The following is a 23,733-nucleotide window of genomic DNA, read 5'->3' on the forward strand; positions in this document are numbered from 1 at the left end:
TTCACCAGTTCTCTCATTCTCATTGGTCGCCGCTATCTTAATCACCATCTTCAGATCGTATTCATAGCACACCCCTTTTTGGGATCAGTCCGTGGTAGGTTGTAACATCATCACATGGTTACACATTCATATACAAACATAATTAATTACAAGTACATGGTTCGCTTGGATACTTCAAATGACATGAGGAATAGGAGAATAAACAGGTTCCCTGTGAACTGATGATAGCCATCTCATCCACCGCAATTTTATTGGCCGCCTGGAACATTCTAATCTAAATGACTACCATTTCAGCACACACAGCACATCCTGAGAAAACAATCAAAATCTCTGGGTATCGGTCACTCTGGCCTCGAGCGTCCCTTCACCCCACGTTTATTGTTCGTCCAAACAAATGGCCTCTGTAGGCTCCCATGCACTTAAGAGATTACAACTGTTTTCTGCAAAACGACCAGCCAATAATCACCCTGGTCAGTTTGTTGGGCTGACCATCTGCTTGATTAATCATTACTTCTCCTTCCCCCACCCCTGCAAAATCAGCTGGTCCTATACATTGGGAATTCACCCTATGAATCCGTGCTGCAGAGTTTTAATAAATTGATAAGAGAGCACACTACATTTTAAATTTATAAATTCCCTATGTATGTATCTCAGTGTGCATGCATGTTTAATAACCGTCATCACTTCTTTACAATGGGTTCTTCATGACAGGCCCCTTCTTCGCATACGTATTATGAAACTCCCTGTCACCAGCTTCTAGACACTCTGTAGCACACCATATCTGGATCATGCTTATATTTCATTTGGCAGTTTTGGCCGTTAATCTTTCCATGTGTATGCAAATATAATATGTATCAGCTTGAACACAAAGTAACACTTAAGTAACATATCCCATTCACATTTAACTACACTGGATACATATGAAATTGCAACATCGTGCCCCTTTTGTCACACCTCCAGTCACAATAATGGTGTGCGCAACATGAAACCCTCTTTATCACTAGGACCTTACCTGACCACCCCAACATGTCTCGCTGTCATGATTTCCCACTTATAGTCATAGAGTTGAATTTTTAACTCTCACAACAAGCCTGGCTGGCTTTGAGCACACTGCTCTGAGCCACCAATTGATCCTTTATTTTCGGTACTTCATCTGGAAGTACTTCTTATTCTCTTTCTCTGATCAAAGTCATTTTGGGAGTGAACCGCTCTTATAATTAACTGACTGTTTTCTCTTTTTAGTTCATTTATGGAGTGGTTTAGAGGTCACAATCTCATCCAACAATGCACTGTTGTAAATAGTTTGATCATTCAGATGTTGCAGTGTGCTCACATTTCCTACACACTCGTTATGTGTCTTGCAGTGCAAAGAACTGCATTTCTTGCTCCACACTATCTTGCTGATGTGCTTTTAGCACGTTTTTGAGTTGCTCAATGAGATTTTCATATTTGAGCTCTAAAATGTGATCTTCTTGTATCTTATCTTCCAATTGCTGTAGTGATTTCTGGGAGTGTTGTAGGTCTCCAGTCTGATTCTGCATACTTGTCTCTTTATTTTGCAATCACTCTTCAACGAATTGCAAATGTAAATATAAATGAGCTGTTACCAGTGTCATTTAAATCTGTTCTTCGCAAATATTTTGGGTCATGTAGAATCCCTCTAGATATTTGTGTAACATCCCACCTACAAGCCAAATATCAGTCCTTGCTGAGGCAACCCCCTGTACCATTTTGGCTTGCCATCCACCAGCGTCCACCTCTGGCCACTCACCACAAATGAATAACTTGGCTAGGAGATGCTTTCTGGCCTGTTCCATTTCAGTGGCACTCATTTTAAAAGTGGCTTTTTTTCAACTTTGGCATTTCTCTTTAGACCGTAATAGAAACCTTGCCCTTTATTCCCATTAGGTTTCTGCAAACATATTCTTTTCTTTCTCGTCTCACTCTGGCTCCAAAATATTTTTATCTACCTTCTTTTGTGTGTGTGTATTAATCAATTTTGAATTAAATGTGTCCAACTAAACGGTGCCAATTAGCTTATTCCAACAGTGATCAGTTATTCCACTGGAAGGGCTCCAGTGAATTAAGGTGCTGTTTTATCGCTTCCCATCCACAGAACACTGTAGACCTCTTTTCCCATCGAGGACCTGGGTAACTCTGCAAACATAAGTGAATACACTGTGACAACTGATCAAGTCTCCCTCAAGACTCTAGCTAGCTTAAGCACATGGAGCAAACAAACCATCATTTATTGAATGATACTTAGTTGTGCTCTACTTCTGATTCATTCACCATTTTTATTTTGCACATAACTGCACAAGCCATGCCAGCCTAACTCCTTTCTACGACTACCAGTCTCAGTCTGTTCAAACATTGTACTGCAGTCCAGCTATTCACTCATCCCACCCTGCAAGTATTTCCTTCACCCGCCTCACATTTGCATGTATTCCGCATAGTCTGGTACATGATAAAACCACCTCTCCACAGAATGTACATGTATCTGCAGAGGATCTATGTGGATACTTCAAATAGAAAATGTTGAATCCAAAAATGCTGAATTTATTTTTCTTTGAACATTTCCCAGCAATTATAGGTGGGGGAGACTTCCCTGCATCACCCCAATACCCCCCTTATTTTTTATAACCCTACTGCCGCAACATAATTGCGGGGCAATGTGCCCCTCGAAATCCGGCATTTTTGTATTCCAAATTTTGGTCCGCTCAGTAACTGGCTGATACCTCTGCAGAGGGTCTGAGTGTCAGCTCTACTCGATAGCTATCTCTACCTCAGACTTGGATTAAACAGAAACAGTCTGACCTCCTGATTAGCCAAAATGTTTGTGCTGCTGACGGCTACAGCTGGAATACAGAGCAGAACTCTTAGAATTTCATTTTCGGGCACAGTGGTGTTGTGGGTGGATTCTGCCAATTTAGCTAGGCCACTGAACATTTAGTGGATCGCTCCATATGAAACTCTAGTCACATCTTCAAGATATCCACAATGAAGATTGCCCATGCTTACAGCGCAGGGTAGTCTTGATTCTATTAAAGACATAGGGCCTCATTACGACTTTGGAGGCAGCCATGCCCTTAATAAGGGCATGGCTGCCTCCAAAATCGTGTCCGGGTTCCCTGAATGGGGAAATACCGGGCCATTCCGAGTATGGAGGGCCCGGTATTTCCTCCTTCAGGGAACCCGGGCCCGGTCCTTCCCCATTCCCATTCGAGCCCTCACAGGGCTCAATGGGAATGGGGAGGGAGCTAACAACGACCCATTACGAATGGGCCCGTTGTTAGCTCCCTGGTCCCCTCGCGGGACCCGCTATGGACGTCTGGAAAAACCAGACGTCCAGAGCGTGTCCCGCGAGGGGACCTCGTAATAGTGCGGAATGGGTTTAACGGTTCCGGGACCATTACCGGCGCCGTTAAACCCATTCCGCACAACTTATGAGGCCCATAGAGGCAAGCATTATGCTTTAACTTCATTTAATACTGCAAATCATAGCATTTCAACTTTTCATACTTTGAACTCGTTTTGTTTTGTTTTTCCAATCAAATAAAACCCAGTTCTTCGAAAAAAACTACACTCCTGTATCCTGCTTCCTTAATGGGTCCCTTCCTCTTTCTTTTGGCAGCAAACTCCCTGCCCGACTTACGTAACGTAATGTAACAACTTTAAACTTCAAACACTTCTAAGTAATCTAATTCTCCAGCTTCTCTTCCTATGAGGGCACTGGCCCTGTAGAGAAATATCCAGCGCCATAAGCCGGCCCTGAAGTAAAATAAACTCTTAGGGCTCATTTCTCCTTGTTCCTCACGTTGCCTTCTCCTCGTTGCCTATGAAGCAATAAAAAGGGACACCGTGAGGGTGGGAATATGCCTCTGCGCCCTACAGTTTATAAACATGGCATTTAATGATAAGTATGAGTATTCTGGGCAGGATTTAATGTTCGCCTTCATGTCTTTAATAGAAGCAAGACTACCCTGCGCTGTAAGCATGGGCAATCTTTATTCTATATCAAGACAGGAGACAAGCATTATGCTTGCTCAAAGCTATATAACACAACATTAGCCACCTGTGGCACATGGTTAAAATAAAATGTTTTAAATGTAGACTCTGGAGGCCAGTTGACTGACTTCATAATGTCCTACAGTGACACCCCGCTGTGAACGCTATGGATGCCATTGTGCCTCTAGCTGAATGCGGCAAAAACACTCACGTCTATACAAGCCCAATGCATAACTTCTGTGACCCATCTGGCTATTGTGGCTGTGGCCACTGCATGGTGTGGCTTTCTGCAGGCTATGAGAAGCTGGGACACTCTGCGCAGCCTAATACTTGTCGTAGCTGCTTCGTAATCTTTGATCCACTTTGCTACACATAACTTCGCATTATCAGGAAAATAGGGTTAAAAGATCACTCTAGAATCACACTTTGTCTGCTTAGCAATACTGAAAGCTACGCCTTCAGGGTAGAACACGTTCCTATCGCCTTCCAGAGTTTTAACGTCTGATACTCCCCTACAAGCCACGAGGCAAAGTAACATTGCTAGTTTCCCGGATAACCTGGGCATGGAAAGCATTCTGTTGTCGGGCCAGCTAAGGAACAGATGAAAACGGCTTTTATGTCCCATAGTACTGATTATTTAGGTGCAGGAGGCTTACATAATCTAACTCCCTTCAGGAGGCGCACTACTGATGGATGTTCCCCGATGGGCGTGCCCTCTACCCTGTCATGTCATGCTGATATCGCAGACCTGTAAACTCTGAGTGTCCTGTAGGCAAACCCATCGGCTAGGAAATTGAGCATCTGCACTACAGGCGCTGAAATGGGATGAATACTTTGCTCCATTCACCAGTTTCACTGCTGGTCCCATGCAGCGCCGTAGCTCCGAAGGGTAGAAGGCGCCCAAGATTCCCTGATGAAGTCAGCAGCGTGCTGCAAAATGCCTGGCAGTTCCCATCTCTTCCTGAAACCCTGCACACTATCAGTTGTAGGTTCCCCTCATCGATCAGAAGGTTTGTCTGGCCTTTTGGGCCGAGCAGTAGGTTCCACCTATGTGGACTCCTCATCAGAAAATCCAGAGAAAGTTCCATCGCTACTGGAAACCAGACCTGGGACTTCCACAATGTTACTATTATCACTAATTTCGCTACGTCCCTCTGGACATTCCCTAATAGCGTTGTCATCATGATGATGGTGGGAAGGCGTAATGGACTGCTTGGGTCCAATTGTATAGGAATGCGTCCGTACCCACTGTTAGGGAGAATTCTCTCTTTAGGCTGAATTTCCTAACCTAGTGAATCCCCCAGCAACTTTGCTGGATTTTTGGAGTTTGTTTTTTTCTCCTGCCAAGAGTGAGACTCCTTTTCTCCCACTCCTGGACATGATTTATGGTGTTCCTTTGACTGTCAATGTGTTTTATGGGCTATGGGGTCCTTTACTCCATAGGGTCTCATGTGTTTTTTCTATGTGTGTTACACAGCACCCTCCGTGCAGTAACACCGGGGTGTCATAGTGACACCCCACCATAGACTCCATACCCTGGGACTGACTACTCTCTCCCAGGGCATGTAAAGTCACCATTGGCTTTACTAGTCCCAAATTATTAACAGAAACCGGTACAAACCATCATATTGTGGACGTACTGGTCGGGGCAATTTGATTGCCCCGGGGTCTGTTAGTTGAGGGGGCACGTCTCCGTCCCCCCTGATCGAGTTTTGGCTGGTGGCAGTGGAAACTACATTTTATATTCGACCGCAAATATTTCCCAATGGGATTTTCCCATTGTTCGAGGCTACCAATTATTTAATTCTCATAGCCTCGAACACATCGCCAGTTTATTTAATTGATAGTAATTCGCCGGTTGGTATTTTTTGCCAGGTCTCGATTCTAAAATGGCGTTTGTGTTCTCTTCTGTGACTCCAACCCAAGTCGAGCCCTTTGTTCCACTTTTTGGCGGGCTTCTCCACAGAAGCCTCCAAAAGTGGTGCCACTCTGTCTGGGTACCACCGGGGGTGTGGGAGGGGGGTTAGGCACCCTGGATTGAGTTACCTTGGTAACTCAAGTCGCACTCTTAGCATGACTCGGCCGGCTCACCACTTAGCATGTTTGATTGACAGCTAGGCTGAGTGAATGGGGGTATGCTGCATAAAAGCAGGGCTTTGGGGACTGGAAGTTCAGAAGTCGCCACAGGACCTGAGAATCTGACGAGGGAGAAGCTGAGCCGACCTACCACGACGACACCACCGGTGGAGCCCTGGGGAACCGACTCACCACTTCCCGACGACAGAGAAGATCTCCCGGCTGGAGAGGCTTCTTCCCCTGACTGGTGAGCACAACCAGTTTACCTTCTTTCTTCGCACCCCAGATTGGTTTGTGGTCGAACTGCCCGTGCCAAGCACTTCGGCGGCCGGATAGCCACTTACCACTGGACCGCAAATCAACAGACCGCTCTTTGTACCTGAGAAACTCCATGGCTCGTTTCTTCCCTGGCAGTGCAACAGACTCCTGTCTTCCTCCCCGACGAGATCCTCTCTTACCCCGGACGAAGCACCGACTTGCATCCGCTGCCAGGAACAACTGCCCCCGCTGGAGTATTCTCACCACTTTAAGGTACCGTGTCCGCCAGGCCTCCCTTTCTAAAGATTGCTACAAGGTAATAATAACCCCTTAACCTTCTGGACTGGGCTGGCCGCCTTGACCCTCTAACTGGTCCCTTTCTTTGGTCCAACTCCTTTTTGAACCGTTACAAGACTTTTGTGCACTGCAACCGTGTGACCTTGGACACATTTCGTTTTGATCCACTTAAAGCGGATCCGGCCTACTGACTCTGAATTCACGGTGTTACTTTGCCTTCCTCTCTTGTGTTCGTGAAAAAGTGTTGGGATCTGTTTCAATTTATTCTCTGCTTTTCTCTCCCTTTTTAAAACAAATGATTAGAGTGCCATCTACGTTACGCGCTCACCGCTGTCTGAAAATAAGTGGGGCTTTACTTAAGACTTGTCTAATATTCTTTAAGGGAGTGTATATCTTTTAGTGACCGTGTTTTTGAATTGCTTACTATTAGTGCCTGTGTGTTTTTCTAGATGTGGTTTTAAATAAATAATTATATCTCTTTTACGCCAAGCCCTGGTCAGTGTTTACTTGTTCTCCTGACCTATTGTGAATACTCTGTATACTACCTAACTCTTCTTGAGGGAATTCTGACTGCTCAGCCACAGCTACCAAGTGAATCTTTGTGGTACAGACTGCTACCAAGTGGGTTTACTGCCAAACACCTGTAGTCCGAAATCTTTTGCAGTGGTCCCAGAGGGAACTGCACAGGTTTCTGCCTAACACCCACTCTACCCGAGTCTATCCTCCAACTGAAATATCTGGGAGTCTGTGCATTCGATCTGGATGTGAAAAGATCGATGTCTAACGAGCCCCAAATGCTCTGTAACTGAGTGAACACTCTTGGGTGTAGTTTCCAGTCGCTGGAATCTGACATATCGTGAATTCCAATCTGCTATTATGTTCTGCTCTCCTGGCAAGTACTCTGCTGTCACTACTATGTGTCGCTCAAGGCAATGATGCCAGAAGTCCTTCGCTAGTTCGGCTAGCATCTTTGACTTCGTTCCTCCAAGCCGGTTTGTGTACCAGACTGCTGAGATGTTGTCCATCTTTAATAGGATACAGAATTGGCCTTGGTTTTGGTAAAAGTGTGCAGTGCAAAGCAACCTTCTAAGAGTTCTAGACAGTTTATGTGTAATCATAACTCCACTTCAGACCATTTGCCTCCCGTCTCTAGTTCTCTGCACCTGTACCCCCAGCTGGCTCTGTTTGCATCTGATTCTATTACTAGTTCTGGAATGTTGCCGAAAATCACCTGTTTCGAAGCCACTATTGTAGTTCTGTTAGCGCTTCTTGGTCTAGGGTAACAATCTGATGGTAACCCATGCCCCCTTGAAGGTGTCTGATCTTGAGTCTTTTCTAGGGTCCTGTAGTGTAGGGGCATGGGAAAAATCACTTGGATCGATTCCCCTAGAAGACCCACTTTTCCTGGCTAGACTGAAGCAAAATATTCTTCTTCCCTATCACTTGCCTCAGCTCCTTCTTGATGGCTTTGAGCTTGTGGCCAGGAAGCTCGAGCGTGGCTTTTCTTGGTATCTATCACAAATTCCAAGAATTCCATCCTTTGACTGGGATATATTTCCGATTTCTCCATGTTTATCAGGAAACCGAGGGACGCAAGTAGGGCACAGATCCAGTGCACTTGCTCCTGGAGCGCGATCTTGCTCTGAACCAGAATGAGGATATCATCCAGGAAGACGATGATCCTAATGCCCCTCTCTCTTATGGCTGCAGCCTCTGGTCTCATGACCTTGGTGAAGGCCCAGGGGGCTGACGCCTGCACGAATGGGAGACATTTGAACCACCAAATCTCCCTGTTCCACCAAAATCGGAGGTACCTCTGGTGCTCTATCGCTATAGGGATTGTTAGATAGGTGTCCCTGAGGTCTAGGTGCGCCACCCAGTCTTTTGTTCGAAGTAGGTCCTGGAGGAGATATATCCCCTCCATCTTGAAATGTTTGTACATCAACCGCTCGTTCAGACTCTTTAGATTGATCACCGGCCTTATCTTCATCTTCCTGTGAACTGGGAATACATTGCTGAGGAATCCTGGGCCCCCTTGTGTGTCGTGTTCTATCACGCTCTTGTCTGCCAGCCTGCACAATTCTTCCTGTAGCAATTCTATATCCCCCTGATGCATATGCGCTGGCTGGGGCTGTGATCTCTGGGTAATTTCGCCTGTGAACTCGAGACGCAGGCCTGCTACTACTTGCAGTACCCAGGCATCGCTTGACAGCTATCACCTGTTGAGCAAAAACAATACAGACCTCCCTCCTACACATGGGATGGTTGCGCCTTGCACACTTACCCCCTGTGTTGCTCTGTCTGTAGGCGCCTCTTCCTCTGCGCCCTCTGGGGAACCAGGATCTGGTTGGGAAGAAGTCGTCTTGTTGTCTGCCTTCCCAGTATTGGGGTCGCGAACCCTGGGGCCTTCTATGCATATTGAACGGGTGATCAGTCCCGATGACGACCAGTCCCATCAATAACACAACCCGGAAAATGTGTCTTTTTTAACTTGCTGTGCTGTGTATGTGCCGATAAATTCGGACATTTCTTTAGCGAAGGCTTCTCCAAATAACATTCCTTTTGCCCCTTCTCCAGCTAGATCGCTAAGCTTACTGTCTATTTTAAGTAGTACTCCTCTTCTCCTTTCTGTTGAAAGGTAGCAGTTGGCGTTTCCCAAGAGGCAAACTGTGCGTTGCGCCCAGCTACCGAGCACCTGCGCGTCTACTGGTGCCCCTGTGTCTTTAACCCTTTTGGCTAGGTCCATTATCTTTGCTAAGCGGCCTGCCAGGTCTAGCAGCTTATCCCGACATCCTTTCTAGGCACGATCTACACCCTTACGTACGTCTGTGGATATTTTTGTGATGAAAGTAACCATCTTGGGATCGAGATTGGGGGTGTCTGTTACCTTCGCGGGGAGCTCAGACCTTGGGCACTCGGCTCTCATCCGGAAGCGCACTTCTCTGTCCAATGGTTTCCTGATATGCTGGGCTATATAAAGAGCTACTCTGGGTGATGACATCCACTCCATCGATTTGGGGTGTTGAATGGCCTCCGAGTCGAACATGTCACCCGTGTTATTGTCTTCCATCACAGCGTCGTACAGTGCCGGGTCTTTGCTGAGGTGCTCAGTGAGGGCTTCCTCCTCCTCCTCCTCCTCCTCCTCACCCTTGTCGTCAGGCGAGTATCCGCCATCATCTTCCCTCGTGGTAATTACCCCCGGGGCAGGGGGTCGGAGGTGTGGCACCGTCGACTTCAGCAAAAATGCCTTTTTGAACTTGCTGAATGGGTCGACCACCTCTTGGGGCACTGTGTTATCCCCTTCTTTTTGGTTATGGGGGAGGTCGACGAGGGCAGCCTCTACTGTGCCTTTTTAATCCCCTCCTGATCAACCCCGGTGCTGGGGTGTGTAGCTGATGGTCCCTCGCATGGGCTATTTGCCCGTCTTTTCCTGTGAGCCTCCTGGCCTGCCCCTTGCATGGCCAGTTATAGCTTCTAGAACATCTATGCGCTCTGTGAGGGGTTCTACTCCATGCAACACAGCCACCGTTAAGGAGTCTCCCCGACTCTCTTGAAGCTGAGCGAGAGATCCTTGTCATCTTTTCCAGTATCCTCTACCCACTCTTCCCCACTTCATTTGAGGGAGGTACTTCCTGATGCCATTCTGCACTTATTGGGCCAGTTATTGGTGCCTATTGGGCTTGAACTGCAGCAGGCTGCTGTCGGAGCATCAGCTTTGTGCACCTTTCAATGCAAATTCTTTGTATATAACCTTAAAAAAATGTTTTTAAGTTCAGAGACTGCTGCTCACGTGCGCCTGGTGCCTGCTGTGTTCCCTGAGTCGGGAACTGATAGCTGCGGTCCGGCGCGCGGCAGAGGCATATGTCGCTTGTAACTCGCTTGTTAGGGGATGCCGGTGGTAGGGGATGCTGGAAGTAATTTCCCTTATGCCTAAGAGGGCGGGACCAGTTGCCAAGCGTGGGCAACCTTTGCTCGCGACTCCGATCCCGACCCTCTAATTCAATCCTGCGCGCTATGTGTTGTTACGCATGCATGTGTGTGGTGGCTCCAGAGCCACCGGCTCGCTCAGACACAGGGAGAGTCAATCCCGGTGAGGAAGCTAGCACATGTATTACAATGCTAAAACAGTATATCAAACAAACTATGCTATTGTTAAAACATCAGATAGTATGCAGCAAATGTGCAAGTAGACACAGAGGAAAATTCCCCTTCTACTTATCTGTGAGAGCAGCAAAAAGAAAGAGGAAGGGACCCAGACAGGAAGCTAGATGTAGAAGGGTCCCAGACACTGATAAGTGTATATGGAGAGCTTCAGGGGCTACTTCGAATTGGAAGCTTTTGGGGACTTGTAGTTTTTTGGAAGAACTCTTAACCTTTGGTTTTATTTGATTGGATAAACAAAACAAAACAAAACAAAACAAAATGTTGAAGTCAAAGTATGAAAAGTTGAAATGCTGTGAGTTGCAGTATTAAAGAAAGTTAAAGCATAATGCTCACCTCCTATCTTGACATAAAATGAGGCGGTCGGAGTGAATTTGCACTTAGAACACATTTCATGTTATTATTTATATTTGCTTGTAAAAATCAATTTTGGTAATCCAATCAACCAATTTATATATAACGGCAATGTATATCATAATCAGAAAAACACAGCAGCAAAATTGACAACTTTTTGGTAGATAGAATATCATAAAGAAAACTGCCACCTCAACAGCAAATCAGGGGTTGTCCCTGTTCCACATGCGTACTTCAATCATGTTGAAGCTGGATAACACATGGACACAAAAATAGAAACATTAGGGATTGAGATTAGTGTTCTGCTCCCAACTGTGTAGGGGTTAAATCCCCCTACCATTACGTACTATGTTTTTTAGTTAGGAACAATTGCATATGTGTTGGCCATTCTGAAAATCCTGCTGCATTTTACTAGTCAGGGAGTTTACAAGCCCATCACTACTGTGGGGAGAATTAAACCTGACTCATGTTCCAGCAGTTCATCTCTACCCTTCTCCACCATGGCTTTTATCACTGACGAAGAGACAGGTCTCAAAAGCACTTTTTTATTTTGTTCTTTGTTTATCTCTTATTAAGTGATACAGCTGTACAATAAATTAATACAGATAATATCATACGGATTTGGCACAATAACGATATTAACAATTCATAAAATTAATAGATGAACATATTTAACCACCAATAGAAAATGCACATGTATGCCAACATCTCGTATAAGAGGAATAAGAAAAAACCACTGGCAGGAAAAAAAGCAAGGAGTGCATAGCTGTTGTTACCAAGACTTGATCACAATGGCACTTCCTTGCATACATCAGTCACTGTTGTGTTCCATATCCCTTGATTATGGGCTAAGGGTAATCGATGTAATCTAATACACAAGATACATTATCTTTTCCTGGGGAAATGTAACCAAGTTGGGTCTTGTCAGGTTCGCCTGCCAATTCTGCTGAATCCCACAGACCCTTTCTAGACGTTCCCAACTCAACCCTACTAGCAAATGTTGAGTTAGTAACCCCAGGGAAGGGAAAGGTGTAGTTGATAACAAACAGATTCTCCCTACGTCTGGTCTCTTGAGCTTTGCAGTAAGGAACACAAATAGGTTATGTTATAAACACTGTTTTATGCTGCTCTAACTTTTCAAACACTTTTCTTCTCCCTCCTAGCTCCTTCTTTACCCACTTCCCTTGCTCTTATCTGAGAGGTGTGTGCTTACATAACTTGTATTTCTTTCTCTTGTAGTTTATGTAAATGTTTTTTTCCTTTGTAATCCTTTTACTTAAAACTTCTATCACAAAATGTCCCTACACTAAACTCTATGCTACTTAACTTTGTACATGTTCTGGAGAAGATTGCTTGTATTTTTTTGTTTTTTATGAAAAATTTTATTGGTTTTCACAAATGCAAGAAACATACAAATAAATGATAAATAGAAGGCAGTCGAATCGGGTGATGTTTACACACGTAATAATGAAAGTATTATGTATTGTACATAGTCACTGAATCCCATCAAGCGGCAGGAGCGGTGCGGGGAGAGGGGGGAGGGGGCTCACTGATCGTCCATCTACTTCCCCCATATTTTCTGATCTTTGTAAGGGGCAACCTCTTGCTGTATAAATGCGGCACTCCAGGGAAGCACACCTAGTGACCTCATTAGACCAACGGGTTAGGTTCAATGTCTCAGCAGATCCCCAAGTTGTAGCAATCAGTCCCTTGGCCACCCCCAGTGCCACAGCCACATACAGCTTTTCCTGTTTGGTATGGCCCAGTTCTCCCCAGATTCCGAGTAGTATCAGTTTTGGAATGATATTTGGCATGCCAGAGTCATGGAGATCCTGTCAGTGCAACTCGCACGAAAAGCCTGAACCACCCCGCATTCCCAGATTGTATGGAAGAATTGTATAAAACAGAATTGCCATTGTACCGCTAACCAATGCTTGACTAGCCTACTGGCCCTTTGAATGTGCTATTTACTGTGATTGCTCTTCCCACTAGTATCTTTGGTAACAGATAACTTGCATTAGACAAACTAGCCAGTGGCCCCATTATGATACTCTTCAAGCTAGTCATTGATGTACTACTAAGTCTCCCTCTATTGGGAAAACAATTGCTAGCAGCGCCGCCTGCCCCCCTACTCACCAAGAAAATGTCCCTCCACTGTAAAGTCAAACCGACACCCTTCCTCCCCTCTCTACAAGGAACCTTGCTCTCTGACTCTATCAAACCTACCTCATTCCTACCTAAATTAATTCCAAACCTGGAAAGCTGCCAAACGAAACTAAACAGCCTTAATAGCCCCTCCACACTCAATGGATTGAGCGGTTTACTACCAAGCCAACTCCTAATCAACCTTGCTATGGTTTCCACAGAAATTAAAGACTTGCCTCTAGGTTCACCATAGTGGCACCGCTAGTCAACATCTACCAGGAGAAATTACCAATCCTTATCACATCCCCCAGTGCCACGCAGAGGTCACCATGCCCTACCATCACCTGGTCTCGACCTAAAAAACCCAAACTAAAATGAAACAAACTACTGACATCCATGTCCATATCTAACTTACCCCACCCAGCAGCTCAGACAAAGCCTTCTCTTATCAAAGGTGTGCTCATAAATGCAAGATCTGTAGTTGCACACGCTACTGACATAGCTGACTTAATTAAAGACCACGATCTCGACTTCCTTGCAGTATCAGAGACCTGGCTTCATGCCGCCGCAAAGCCGTCTCTTATGCTAGCCATTCCAGACTCTTACATCAGTGCTTAATTTGTGGGGGTGGTTGCCGGTGACGGCACTCTTTTTTGGGCACCGGAAGTCATGCGGGGCCAGCGCACGTGCAATTGCTTTGTTTGTTATTCCACTTCGCTTTGCTTCGATTATAAATCATTGGGATTTGTCATTCTGATCTCAATCTCTCTCGTGCTTGCAGGTTGCAGGCCATGGCTGGCTGGGCCTGGGAGGGGCCAGCAATAGCAATGAACAAACTGTTACACACAACAGCCAATGAAAACGGTTTAGAACAATTTCACCTAACCCCAAAAGTTTGACTCCAAAACGTTTGACCCCCAATTTCCAACATATATATATGTGGGGGGTAAAGTATATAAACAATGTATAGGGGTAAGGTGGGGGGGTTGTGGGGCATCTCCCCCCACATATATATATTTGCAGGAAATAAAAATAAAAAAGTCAAACTTTTGGAAAGTGGAACCTTTGGGTTCAGTAAAATCACTTAGATTCATGAAAACTACCATTCTATTGTTACAATGCAGTATTTGATACATTCTGTATAGTAACACAGAATGTGCAGTTTTCATTGGCTGTTCTTCTGAGCCAGTGAAATTACATGGTGACTATTGTTGTTGCCACAGGAGGCAGCGCGGCGCCACCTTCATTTCACGAGTTACTGTGAAGTGAAGGTGTCGAGGCGTGGCGTTGTCGGTCCTGACTTGTAAGAGAGAGAGCCTGCCCTGCTGCACTGTGTGGTGCGGCCTAGTTGCTTCCTGGGCCCCCTCTGGCTGCTTTTTCATTTGTGTAGATGCCAGTGTGCGCACCCACCCCCCCCACCCTGAGGCCCCGACAGGAGACCAAGACGCAGCTGGCAAAGCAGGTAAGTCACTTGTTGCGTGCGGTGCAGCCTGAACCTGTCACAGTCAAGTGAACAGGCAAGGAAGGCCCAGGTCGGGGCCTGGTGGCGGAACGGTCCCCTGGTGGTGTTCTGACTGCCCAGGAGTCAGGACCCCACCAGGGGACCGTCCGTGCCCGGGCTTCTGTCTGTGTGCAGTGTGTTGCTGACAGCAGTCAGTGCCAGGCCCAGGCCAATTTCTGTGACATGGGGCTGCCAGGGCGGCCGGGCCCGTGGATTGTGCCCAAAAGTATGTTTTTTACTTTTTTCTTTGAAAACCTGACTTTCCGTGGGGCCGGTGGCCGGGGTCCGCCCCATGGAAGGTAGGTTTTAAAAGAAATAACTTATTTTGAGTGGCGGTTGTGGCCCATCACTTCGAAAGTGATGGGCCCTAGTCGCCCAAATATACGTTTTTTCTTTTAATTTCCTTCCGTGGGGCCGCTGCGCCACGCACCTATTTTTGTCATCATCAGGCTCAGCATGGCCGTGGCGGTGGTGGCCCCAAGGAAGGTAGCCTAAGTGATTGAGACAAGGCAGGGCAAAGCCCAGGACTGGGCGGGGCACGGGCAGCCGTGTGGTCCCACTAGTGTCTGTCACAAAAGGAATGAATTGTCGTTTGCAACTTTGGCCACTTTTTCATTGGTGCCGAGCCTGACTCGAGACAATTGTATGCCCCAGTCTGACCCTGGATAGCATTCATCTAAGCGAAACATGAACTGTGAATTTTTGCCTGGGTGTTTCCCTTCTTCCCTTTAATGTTATCGGCCTCATTAGTTCACAAACGAGCTTCAGCGAGGGGACCCGGAATGGTGCACGTATTGAGCCGAAGCGGAAATGGCTGAACTTCGCAAGAAAAGCCCATGCAAAGACAAACTTCTGAAATGCTATTTCAGGCTTAAAGATACACACATGGAAACTAGACGGGGATAAACATGGTGCACGTGCCCACTAATCTGTTGTCATAAATAAAAGCACTAGTTGAGTATTTGTGTATAATTCTCAACCGTTTTTTGCTGTCATTTTTTTAAATAAATCCAGCGCATGTTTTCTATCCTGATGTGTGGTTTATACACTAGATGTGGCCCCTTAACCTGGGTACAATACGCTCCGAGCATGTGCTCCGAATGAGAGTACATGGAATCCTCAGATAGGAATCCTCAGATAGGGAGGTGGGTGTCTGTTACACCCCGCAGTTTAGTGAAGTATGTCAAGAACATGTCGGTGGGAAGGAGATGTGTTAAGGTGGAAAGAGGCCCTAAAGGAGAAGTAGCACAGGCCGTTGATTTCACAACAATGTCTCGCATAAATGACTTAGTTATACAGCACCATGCTCATGCTTGATAGAAGGGTGAAGGGTGAAGGGGGATGCATTTATGTGATGTGTATACTGATAAGGGCTTGAGAGTAAATTGATTACACATAACATCTGGATGAGGCGACTGAAGAATGGGCTGAGGGGAGGGTGCTCTTCCTGGAGGTAACCGATTAACAATACTTGATGTACTTTAACAGACTGTCAGATGGGGCCGAAGGGGTAGAGACAAATACAGTTCAACAGTGACTGAAACAGAAATGCTTTTTTATTTATTTGCAATTTTTAAAGCGCTCACACAGCCCGGGACCATCGAGACGCAGTTGCAGGAGGAGCATGTCTTAGTTGCGTATTTATAACACACTTAATACCCACAGGTTTCTAAGCGAGGAGTCGGGGATCGAACCAGTGTTGCTTCGTGTCGTCTTTGCTTCCAATTGTTTATTCAGTGTGAGGTTAAATAAAAAAGTGTTTTTGAGTATGTCTCAGATTTGTAATTACTGCAACATCTGTTAACTTTCATTCAATCAAACTTAATATTTTAAATACAGTCTATTATTTTTCCTAGTGTACGTCAAAACATAAAGATACTCTCACTGTGAGTCTCACAAGAGACCCCAACTCCACTCAGAGCCATTTGGGAAACAGGGCGGTGGGAGGGGGTGGGCGGTCATTCTACAAAATTGACAAATAAGACAACATCCACAGGCTTGCAACAATTTTATCAAAGCATTATCGCTTCAAGGACAGCAAGTATGGTCGAGACATCTAACAAGTGTGGTCAAGAACTTAGAAGTGTGTTCAAATGCACTCTTTTGCCTCTGGGGTTGCCGGAATGCTGGAACCACTACACCTACCATAACAAGTGTTTTCCAACTTTAAAGCATTATACTTTCTCAACCCATGTGTGCCCTTCCCCATCCATCCCACCACTAGCCTGTGCCAGCAGTTGCTTCAGTACCAAACATGTGACATGGAGCAGCAGCAGTGTGATGGGCTGGTGTTGGGCTGATGTAGGTCTAGCACTGAACTGGCACAGGCCGCGCGTGGCATTATGGGGCCAATATTTTTTGGGCACTGACACTTATTTTCTTTTACAAATTAAGCACTAACCATCACCCGAGTAGACAGAAAAAATGCTAAAGGCGGAGGGGTTGCCTTCATAGCTCGTACTAACTTGGCTTCCAGACATTCGGCCACCCTTTCTCCCAAATCATGCGAACTGCTCACAGTCAAAATAACAACCTCCCACTCTAGCACCCTTACTGTCCATCTCATATACAGGCCTCCCGGCCCCCCTAGGAGACTTTGAGGAGGACATCATCACACTGCTTTCCGATAACACCAAACCAAAGTCACAAATTTTAATACTTGGTGACTTTAATTTAAGCCTATCCGACCCCAACGACCAGGCTGCTAAATCCCTGGAAGAATCTCCAAGTGAACTGAACTTCACACAGGGAATCAAACAACCTACCCACAGGAAAGGACGAACACTGGATTGGTTGGCAGACCATAACTGTGCCACTGCAATCACCGCCATTGAACCACAATCTTGGACCGAACATTCCTTCATCGCTTTCACCATTAATGCTAATCGTCCAGCCCTGATAACTAAGCCCATTGCACCTCCACTACTTACTAGAAACAAGCCTAACAAATGTGCCCCTCTACTGATCCCAATACTAAACGCCAATAACTCTGAAGATCCTGAGGAACGAATAGATCTCTTCTATAATACCATGACGATGGCCTTAGGCGCTATCGCCCCTTTGAAACTCCGTAAGAGAAAACCTAAAGACCTCCTCAATACTTGGTATACACCACAACTGAAAGTCCTGAGGTCTGAAAAAAGGAAATGTGAGGTCTCATGGAAAAACGTACCATCTAAGGAGAACAAAGATATAGGGCCTCGTTACAAGGTCGGCGGTAAGGGGTTAACGGCGCCGGTGCCATTAACCCCTTACCGCCGTATTACAAGGTCCCTTAGCTGGAGCCGGTAAAGGACCAGGGAGCTAACAACGGGCCCGTTGTTAGCTCCCTCCACATTCCCATTGAGCCCTATGGAGGCTCGAATGGAAATGGGGATGGGTTCCCTGAATGGGGAAATACCGGGTCCTCCAAGGTTGGAATGACCCGGTAAGTCCCCATTCAGGGAACCCGGACCCGGTATGGGAGTAGCCATGGCGCTAATAGCACCATGGCTACCTCCATACTCGTAATGAGGCCCATAGTCACAGAAATCTCCGCTCGCTACAAAGCAGAGATCATCAAAACTAAACGGGAAACATACAACAACAGGATCCAAAATGCCAGTTCCAGCATCAAGGAACTATTTGTCCCGTGTAGCCAGTCATTTACAACCCTGGTTTGTGCTGCCAGGTAATATGTATGGATGCATGGTAATCCTATGCCCCCATCCCAGTTTGAACGCTGCAAGGTCGTGAGTGCGATTCTAGGTTGCTTGCCCCCCCGCCCCCCCGCAGTAGGGCCTGTATACATCTGTCTATTGATGTGAAGATTCCAGAGGGGATGGGAAGTAGAGCATTCTGTAGAACGTATATGAGTCTAGGGAGCGACATCATCTTGAATAGTGCAGCCCTGCCCATTAAAGACAGTGGTAAGGACTGCTAGTGGGAAACATCCACAGCGAGTCTATCCAGCACAGGTTGTACGTTCAATTGAAGGAACTCCTCCAGCGTAGCACCAATTCGTATGCCTAGATACGTAAAACCGAGGATAGATACCGAATATGGACAGGGTTCAGGGATAGCATTCTCGCCCCTGTGTATTTTATTTCTTATTTTATTTCTCAACTTCTTGTTCAAGTTCTTTACAAAGGAATCAAAACCATCCAATCCTTTTTGGCAGTTTTCTCACATGAAACTGGGGGCTAGGGTAACAGGTTGATCATCAATGGTTTCTCCTGGTGCTCCTGGCATGCGCAAAGTGAGTTCATCCTGTTTCGTCTGAACCGCGTTGCCTCCAAGCCAACGAGATGCTCGACCGAGCTGAATTTGCAGCTCCTCTTCAAACTGCTGCCGTCCGACCCGCATAGCCCCAAAGACACAATAACAATCCACTGGGCCAAACGCACGCCACCTTCAAATTTCAGCAGCGCACCTCAGAGCTGAATGTGCTGCTTTTCTCTTCACTGCATTTCCCTTTCACACTCAGCAGCGCGCCCACACTTCCTTAATAATGTCCCTGGAAACGGTGCATAGGCTAGGCAAATGCAACACCAATTATCTCTGGGAAGGATATTGTGAATTTACAAGCTTTCACGTTACAAGCTTGCGTTCACAGCTGAAGAATAATAGCTTTAAATCAAGGTCAGAAAACCATTACAGTTCCACTTCAACATGCAACTGTAAATAAAACGTTCTTCCACTGCCATAAACAAATCTCATTGCTGTGCTCCCACCAGAGAATTACTGTGAACATTGAAGTTGCCCCTCTGCTTCTATCTTTTTTCTTCCTTGATTTCACTGTAGTTTCTTTGGGTCGATTGGGCCTAAAATTAAGGAGCTCTAGAAAATACAACCTATCTGGCAAAGAAACTTGGATGAAAGGCAGTTAATGAGTGTTTCAGGAAGACTGTCATTGTTTACTCAGTCATTCAACGTCTATGACTGCTTCTCCATCTTGGCTTGGGGTTCCTGAAAAAGCACCATCAACCAATATATTTTCCCACACTAACACCTTGCCTGGGCGAACCATCTCCAACTCCTATGTACTACCACTGACTGCCTGCTGTACCAGACATGTATGGTAAATATAGACTAACAGAGGATATGTTCAATTTCATATCTTCTCTTAATTCTCCTGCTTCATAAGATGTCAATGACACCACATTTAAGATAGATGCAAGGGAAGCCAACCAGCCTTTTTATTATAACACAGAATCTTATGACTTTTTTGTACCCCGCAAAGCATGTTCCAAGTATAGTTATGAGAAAACAAAAGCACAGATACTGGAATTTGCTTGCCCATACCAATGTTTTATTGGTATCAGGTAATAATATCGGCATGAACAAAGTCGTCAGGTTGGTGCCTTTAGAAAAACATAAATGCATTAATGATGCACCCTCTAGGCTATCAAACACTTTTTGAAAATATTCTAGGACTAGAGGTAATAATATATAATTATACCCCTTCTACAATATTTGGGGAAAGAATTTTGGTAGCCAGGAAAAGTCGCCAGAATCTGACGGCTTTTTCACAGCGACATTATTACATGGAACCGTTTTATTGTTTATCATCTTAGAAAGCCTCTTTGAAGTACTGAATTTCCCCACACACATAACAAAATATTTTGCACAGTTGACCACACAGTCTCTTGACAGTGGGCCCCATCACAAGTTTGGCCTCAGCCCTTAAATGCAGCGGTAACGGTATTACCGCTGCATTTAAGGGCTGGCCAAATCACAAGTTGGGCAGGAAATTACATTCTTACCTCCAGCTTTTTGCTGGAGGTAAAAATGACAATTTCCGGGCCATCTTTGGCCGTTTTCAGCGCTATTTCCGCCGGCGGCATTATTGCTCCCCAACCCCAATAGGGAATGGGGATTTACAGCACCCTCTGGATTTGTGATCCAGCACAAATTTCGCCGGACCGAGTTGGGCAGTATCCTGGCGGTATTACCGCCGGGATACCGCCCAACTCGTGATGATCCCAGAATATAGCCAAATAAAACAGGTGATGTCTGGAAGGTTTAGAATTAATCCTAACCTCCGGCATCGCTCTGTTCAAACCTCCAGACCATTGTTCTTCACCTGCCAAGCCATTACAAAAGGGGAAAGACCATATGCAAATCATGCTTGGCCCTGCCCCAAGAGGGGCATTCCAGCTCGAACTGCTTGGTCACATCCCTTCTGCACAAGACTACAGGGATCCCCTGACATGTTTTAGCCTCATTGGGTATCATCAGTGAGGAGTATCTTGGCCCAACAGTCACGGGACCCATGTCTGGAAATACCCATCCCAAGCAGGGGTGACAACAGCAAAACAAAAGAGATGTTGATTGGAAGGTTTAGAATTCATCTTAACCTCTGGCATCGCTCTGGGCGACCCTCCAGACCATCGTTCTTTGACCTGCCAAGCCATTACAAACGGGGACCGACAATATGCAAATCAGGCTTGGTCCCTTGCTCACTGCGTCATATGGAACCAACTGCACCTCACTGATGAGGCCCAACAAGGCAGACAAATGTCTGGGGTTGCTTGGGATTCCATGCACAGGGGACCTGGTCTAGCAGTTCAGCCTCGGCTGCTTTCATTGGTCGCAGTGCATGACTGATTTGCCTATGGCTGCACACCTTTTGCAATGGCACAGACAGGCTAAAACATTGTTCACCCATCACCTTTTTGGTTAAATCTTGACAGCATATATGCTGCATACTGCTAATTCATTTGTATAGTGCTGATTATTAGAAAATTGCATCATTAGTGCATCTATCCAGGGACAATGTGAGTGAGTTTACATAAAGGTTGGAAATCAGGGGAAGTAATAGGCACTCCTTTGCACCCCCGAATAAAAAGGAAGTGCCTCTGTCTTCGCTCTTGCAACCCGATAGTGTACCCCTGTTTCATGGTCCACCTGTGCCATTAGCATGATCAAAATTAATGGAAGTGACAGGCCAAGTTCCTTGAGTAGGTGCCCTAATTTACTAAAACACTTTTTATTTGTGCACTTTTGTGGCAGCTGTATTTGTACGGATTAATCACATTTATATGTGTCTGACTAGAGAGTGAAGAGAGCTTGATCCCAAGTGGGTCTCAAACTAACCAGTTAATTGCCTATAGCAGTAGATCTCCAGCCTGGGTATACCTTCCAGACTTCGTGTATTTGGAAGGCTTCCCTGCTCAATGGGAGGCTCCTGCAAAACAGTTTTCCAAGTATAAATTAAAAAACAATCTATTTATGAGTTCTTTGTGTGCTAAATTGTGAACATGCCCTCAAATGCAAGCTGTTTTCAACTGGTAACCCAATGCATATTTTATTCCTCTTACATGCCATGATAAAGTTACTTATCTGTTACAAATGAAAACGGCTGTCTACCGGGCTTCATTGGGGAGTGCAAGCTTGAAGGGTTAGAAACTGGTGAGAGATGGTATTATCCTCTATCACCAAGATATACAACAGTGCCTTGGTGCTTGGGCTGTCTGCTAATACTTTCTTGCAATCATGTATCTAAAAAAAAAAAAGCCAGATAGGATTTGAGATGATAGAAAGAAGATCAATATTCAGACTAGTAACTCTTTTATTAGAACCAAGGCCTCTCCTGAAGGGATCATTTGTCCATGGCCATCCCAACAAGGAGCTCCTGAGCCAAATGTCTCCCTATATAACCAAGGCAGAGGTGTGTGAGTCGCATATGACCTATACCTTCACAGATGGCAGACAAGAGGGGCTCAGCAGTAGACTAGACTAAAGCTTTCATGAGCAAGATATGCCTTTGGGTTGAGACACAGTGCATGCTCTGCCCGTGATCAGATATAATAGCGGCTAGGATGTCTTTGATCTTTTTTGAGGCATTGACACTTCCTGAAGTCTCTATCCTTTACGTCTATCAGATGTTAGTAAAGAGGACAAAGAGATAGGGCTCTTTATATTTACATATACACATCGCTACAGTTCTAGTTGTCTGTGAATGATATTATATTTATGCTTTCCTGAAACAGGTGACACAACTGAGCATGATGTTGGATGCTTTGCTGGAAAAGGAAATGGATGATGCAGCTGTTCTGGAATGCTATTTCATAGAAGCACTGTATTGTTCATTGGGAGCTACGCTTGTAGAGGCTGGAAGAATTAAATTTGATGAATACATGAAACGCCTTGCATCGATGCCCACAGTTTCAGAGGAGAAAACCTTGGCTGGGCCTGGAGAATTACCAGGTGAGTTGTTCTGTCAGTATGAAATATAGTAATTTCAAAGTTGTCTCTTTTCTGAATATCTACAGCAGTAATATTCCAATAACATTGCAACTATGACCCTCTAGCCTGAAAAATGACGGTTTCTCAGATACAGTATCAAGTGTTGAGAATGTTCTAAGCCAATTGCATTTTTCTGATCTCGATGGTTTTAAAGTGGGCAGACACCTTTCATAGTTCCTCCTTGTTGTAAGGTATTTCTGTAAATCGTAATGCAGGATTAAAATGCTGAGATTCAGTAATAAAATGTTGACGAGACTGGAGGCTCGTACTATGCTTCTCAGATTAAGTGCTCAACTTGCCTGTCCATAGTGGTGGAAGGTAGTAGCTTCCCAGAACAGGTCTGTGAGTTTGAACAGAGCTAGCCCTCAACTTTAAGAATGTGCTAGTGTCATGTATATGCCTTCTGTGTAGAAGAAAAGCAGACGCATGCCAAAAAGTTGGTGGCTCCATTGTCCTTTTGGTGCTCAAAGTAGTCAAATTGCACTACGTTACCCACTATGTCAAGCAGCGATGGTGTCACGGTGTAACCATCAAGCGTCACCAATCATGTGAAGGCAGCCATACCCCACTTGTGGAACAGTGGAAGTAATACTGCAGCGTAGAAGGGATGCAACGTTCCTAAACATCGGCTTTGTTAGTGAGTGGCGCTTTTCTGTTTCTTCCTCTGACGGATTACTTTGGTATGCTGACCTTTGATAATGTTT

General features: G+C 45.5%; 1 protein-coding gene across 1 annotated transcript in view; it reads left to right on the forward strand.

Moving 5' to 3' along the window:
* The window catches only part of DNAH10 (dynein axonemal heavy chain 10), a 2,725,177-nt gene that overhangs the window by 1,624,377 nt on the left and 1,077,067 nt on the right, over positions 1 to 23,733 (forward strand). The window contains exon 43 of the mRNA XM_069619694.1: positions 22,774 to 22,990. Coding sequence (XP_069475795.1) covers positions 22,774 to 22,990 — 217 coding nt within the window. The remainder of the gene's footprint in view (positions 1 to 22,773; positions 22,991 to 23,733) is intronic.

This window comes from Ambystoma mexicanum, chromosome 10, assembly GCF_040938575.1.
Source record: "Ambystoma mexicanum isolate Mex_15411 chromosome 10, UKY_AmexF1_1, whole genome shotgun sequence".
Lineage (NCBI taxonomy): Eukaryota > Metazoa > Chordata > Amphibia > Caudata > Ambystomatidae > Ambystoma > Ambystoma mexicanum.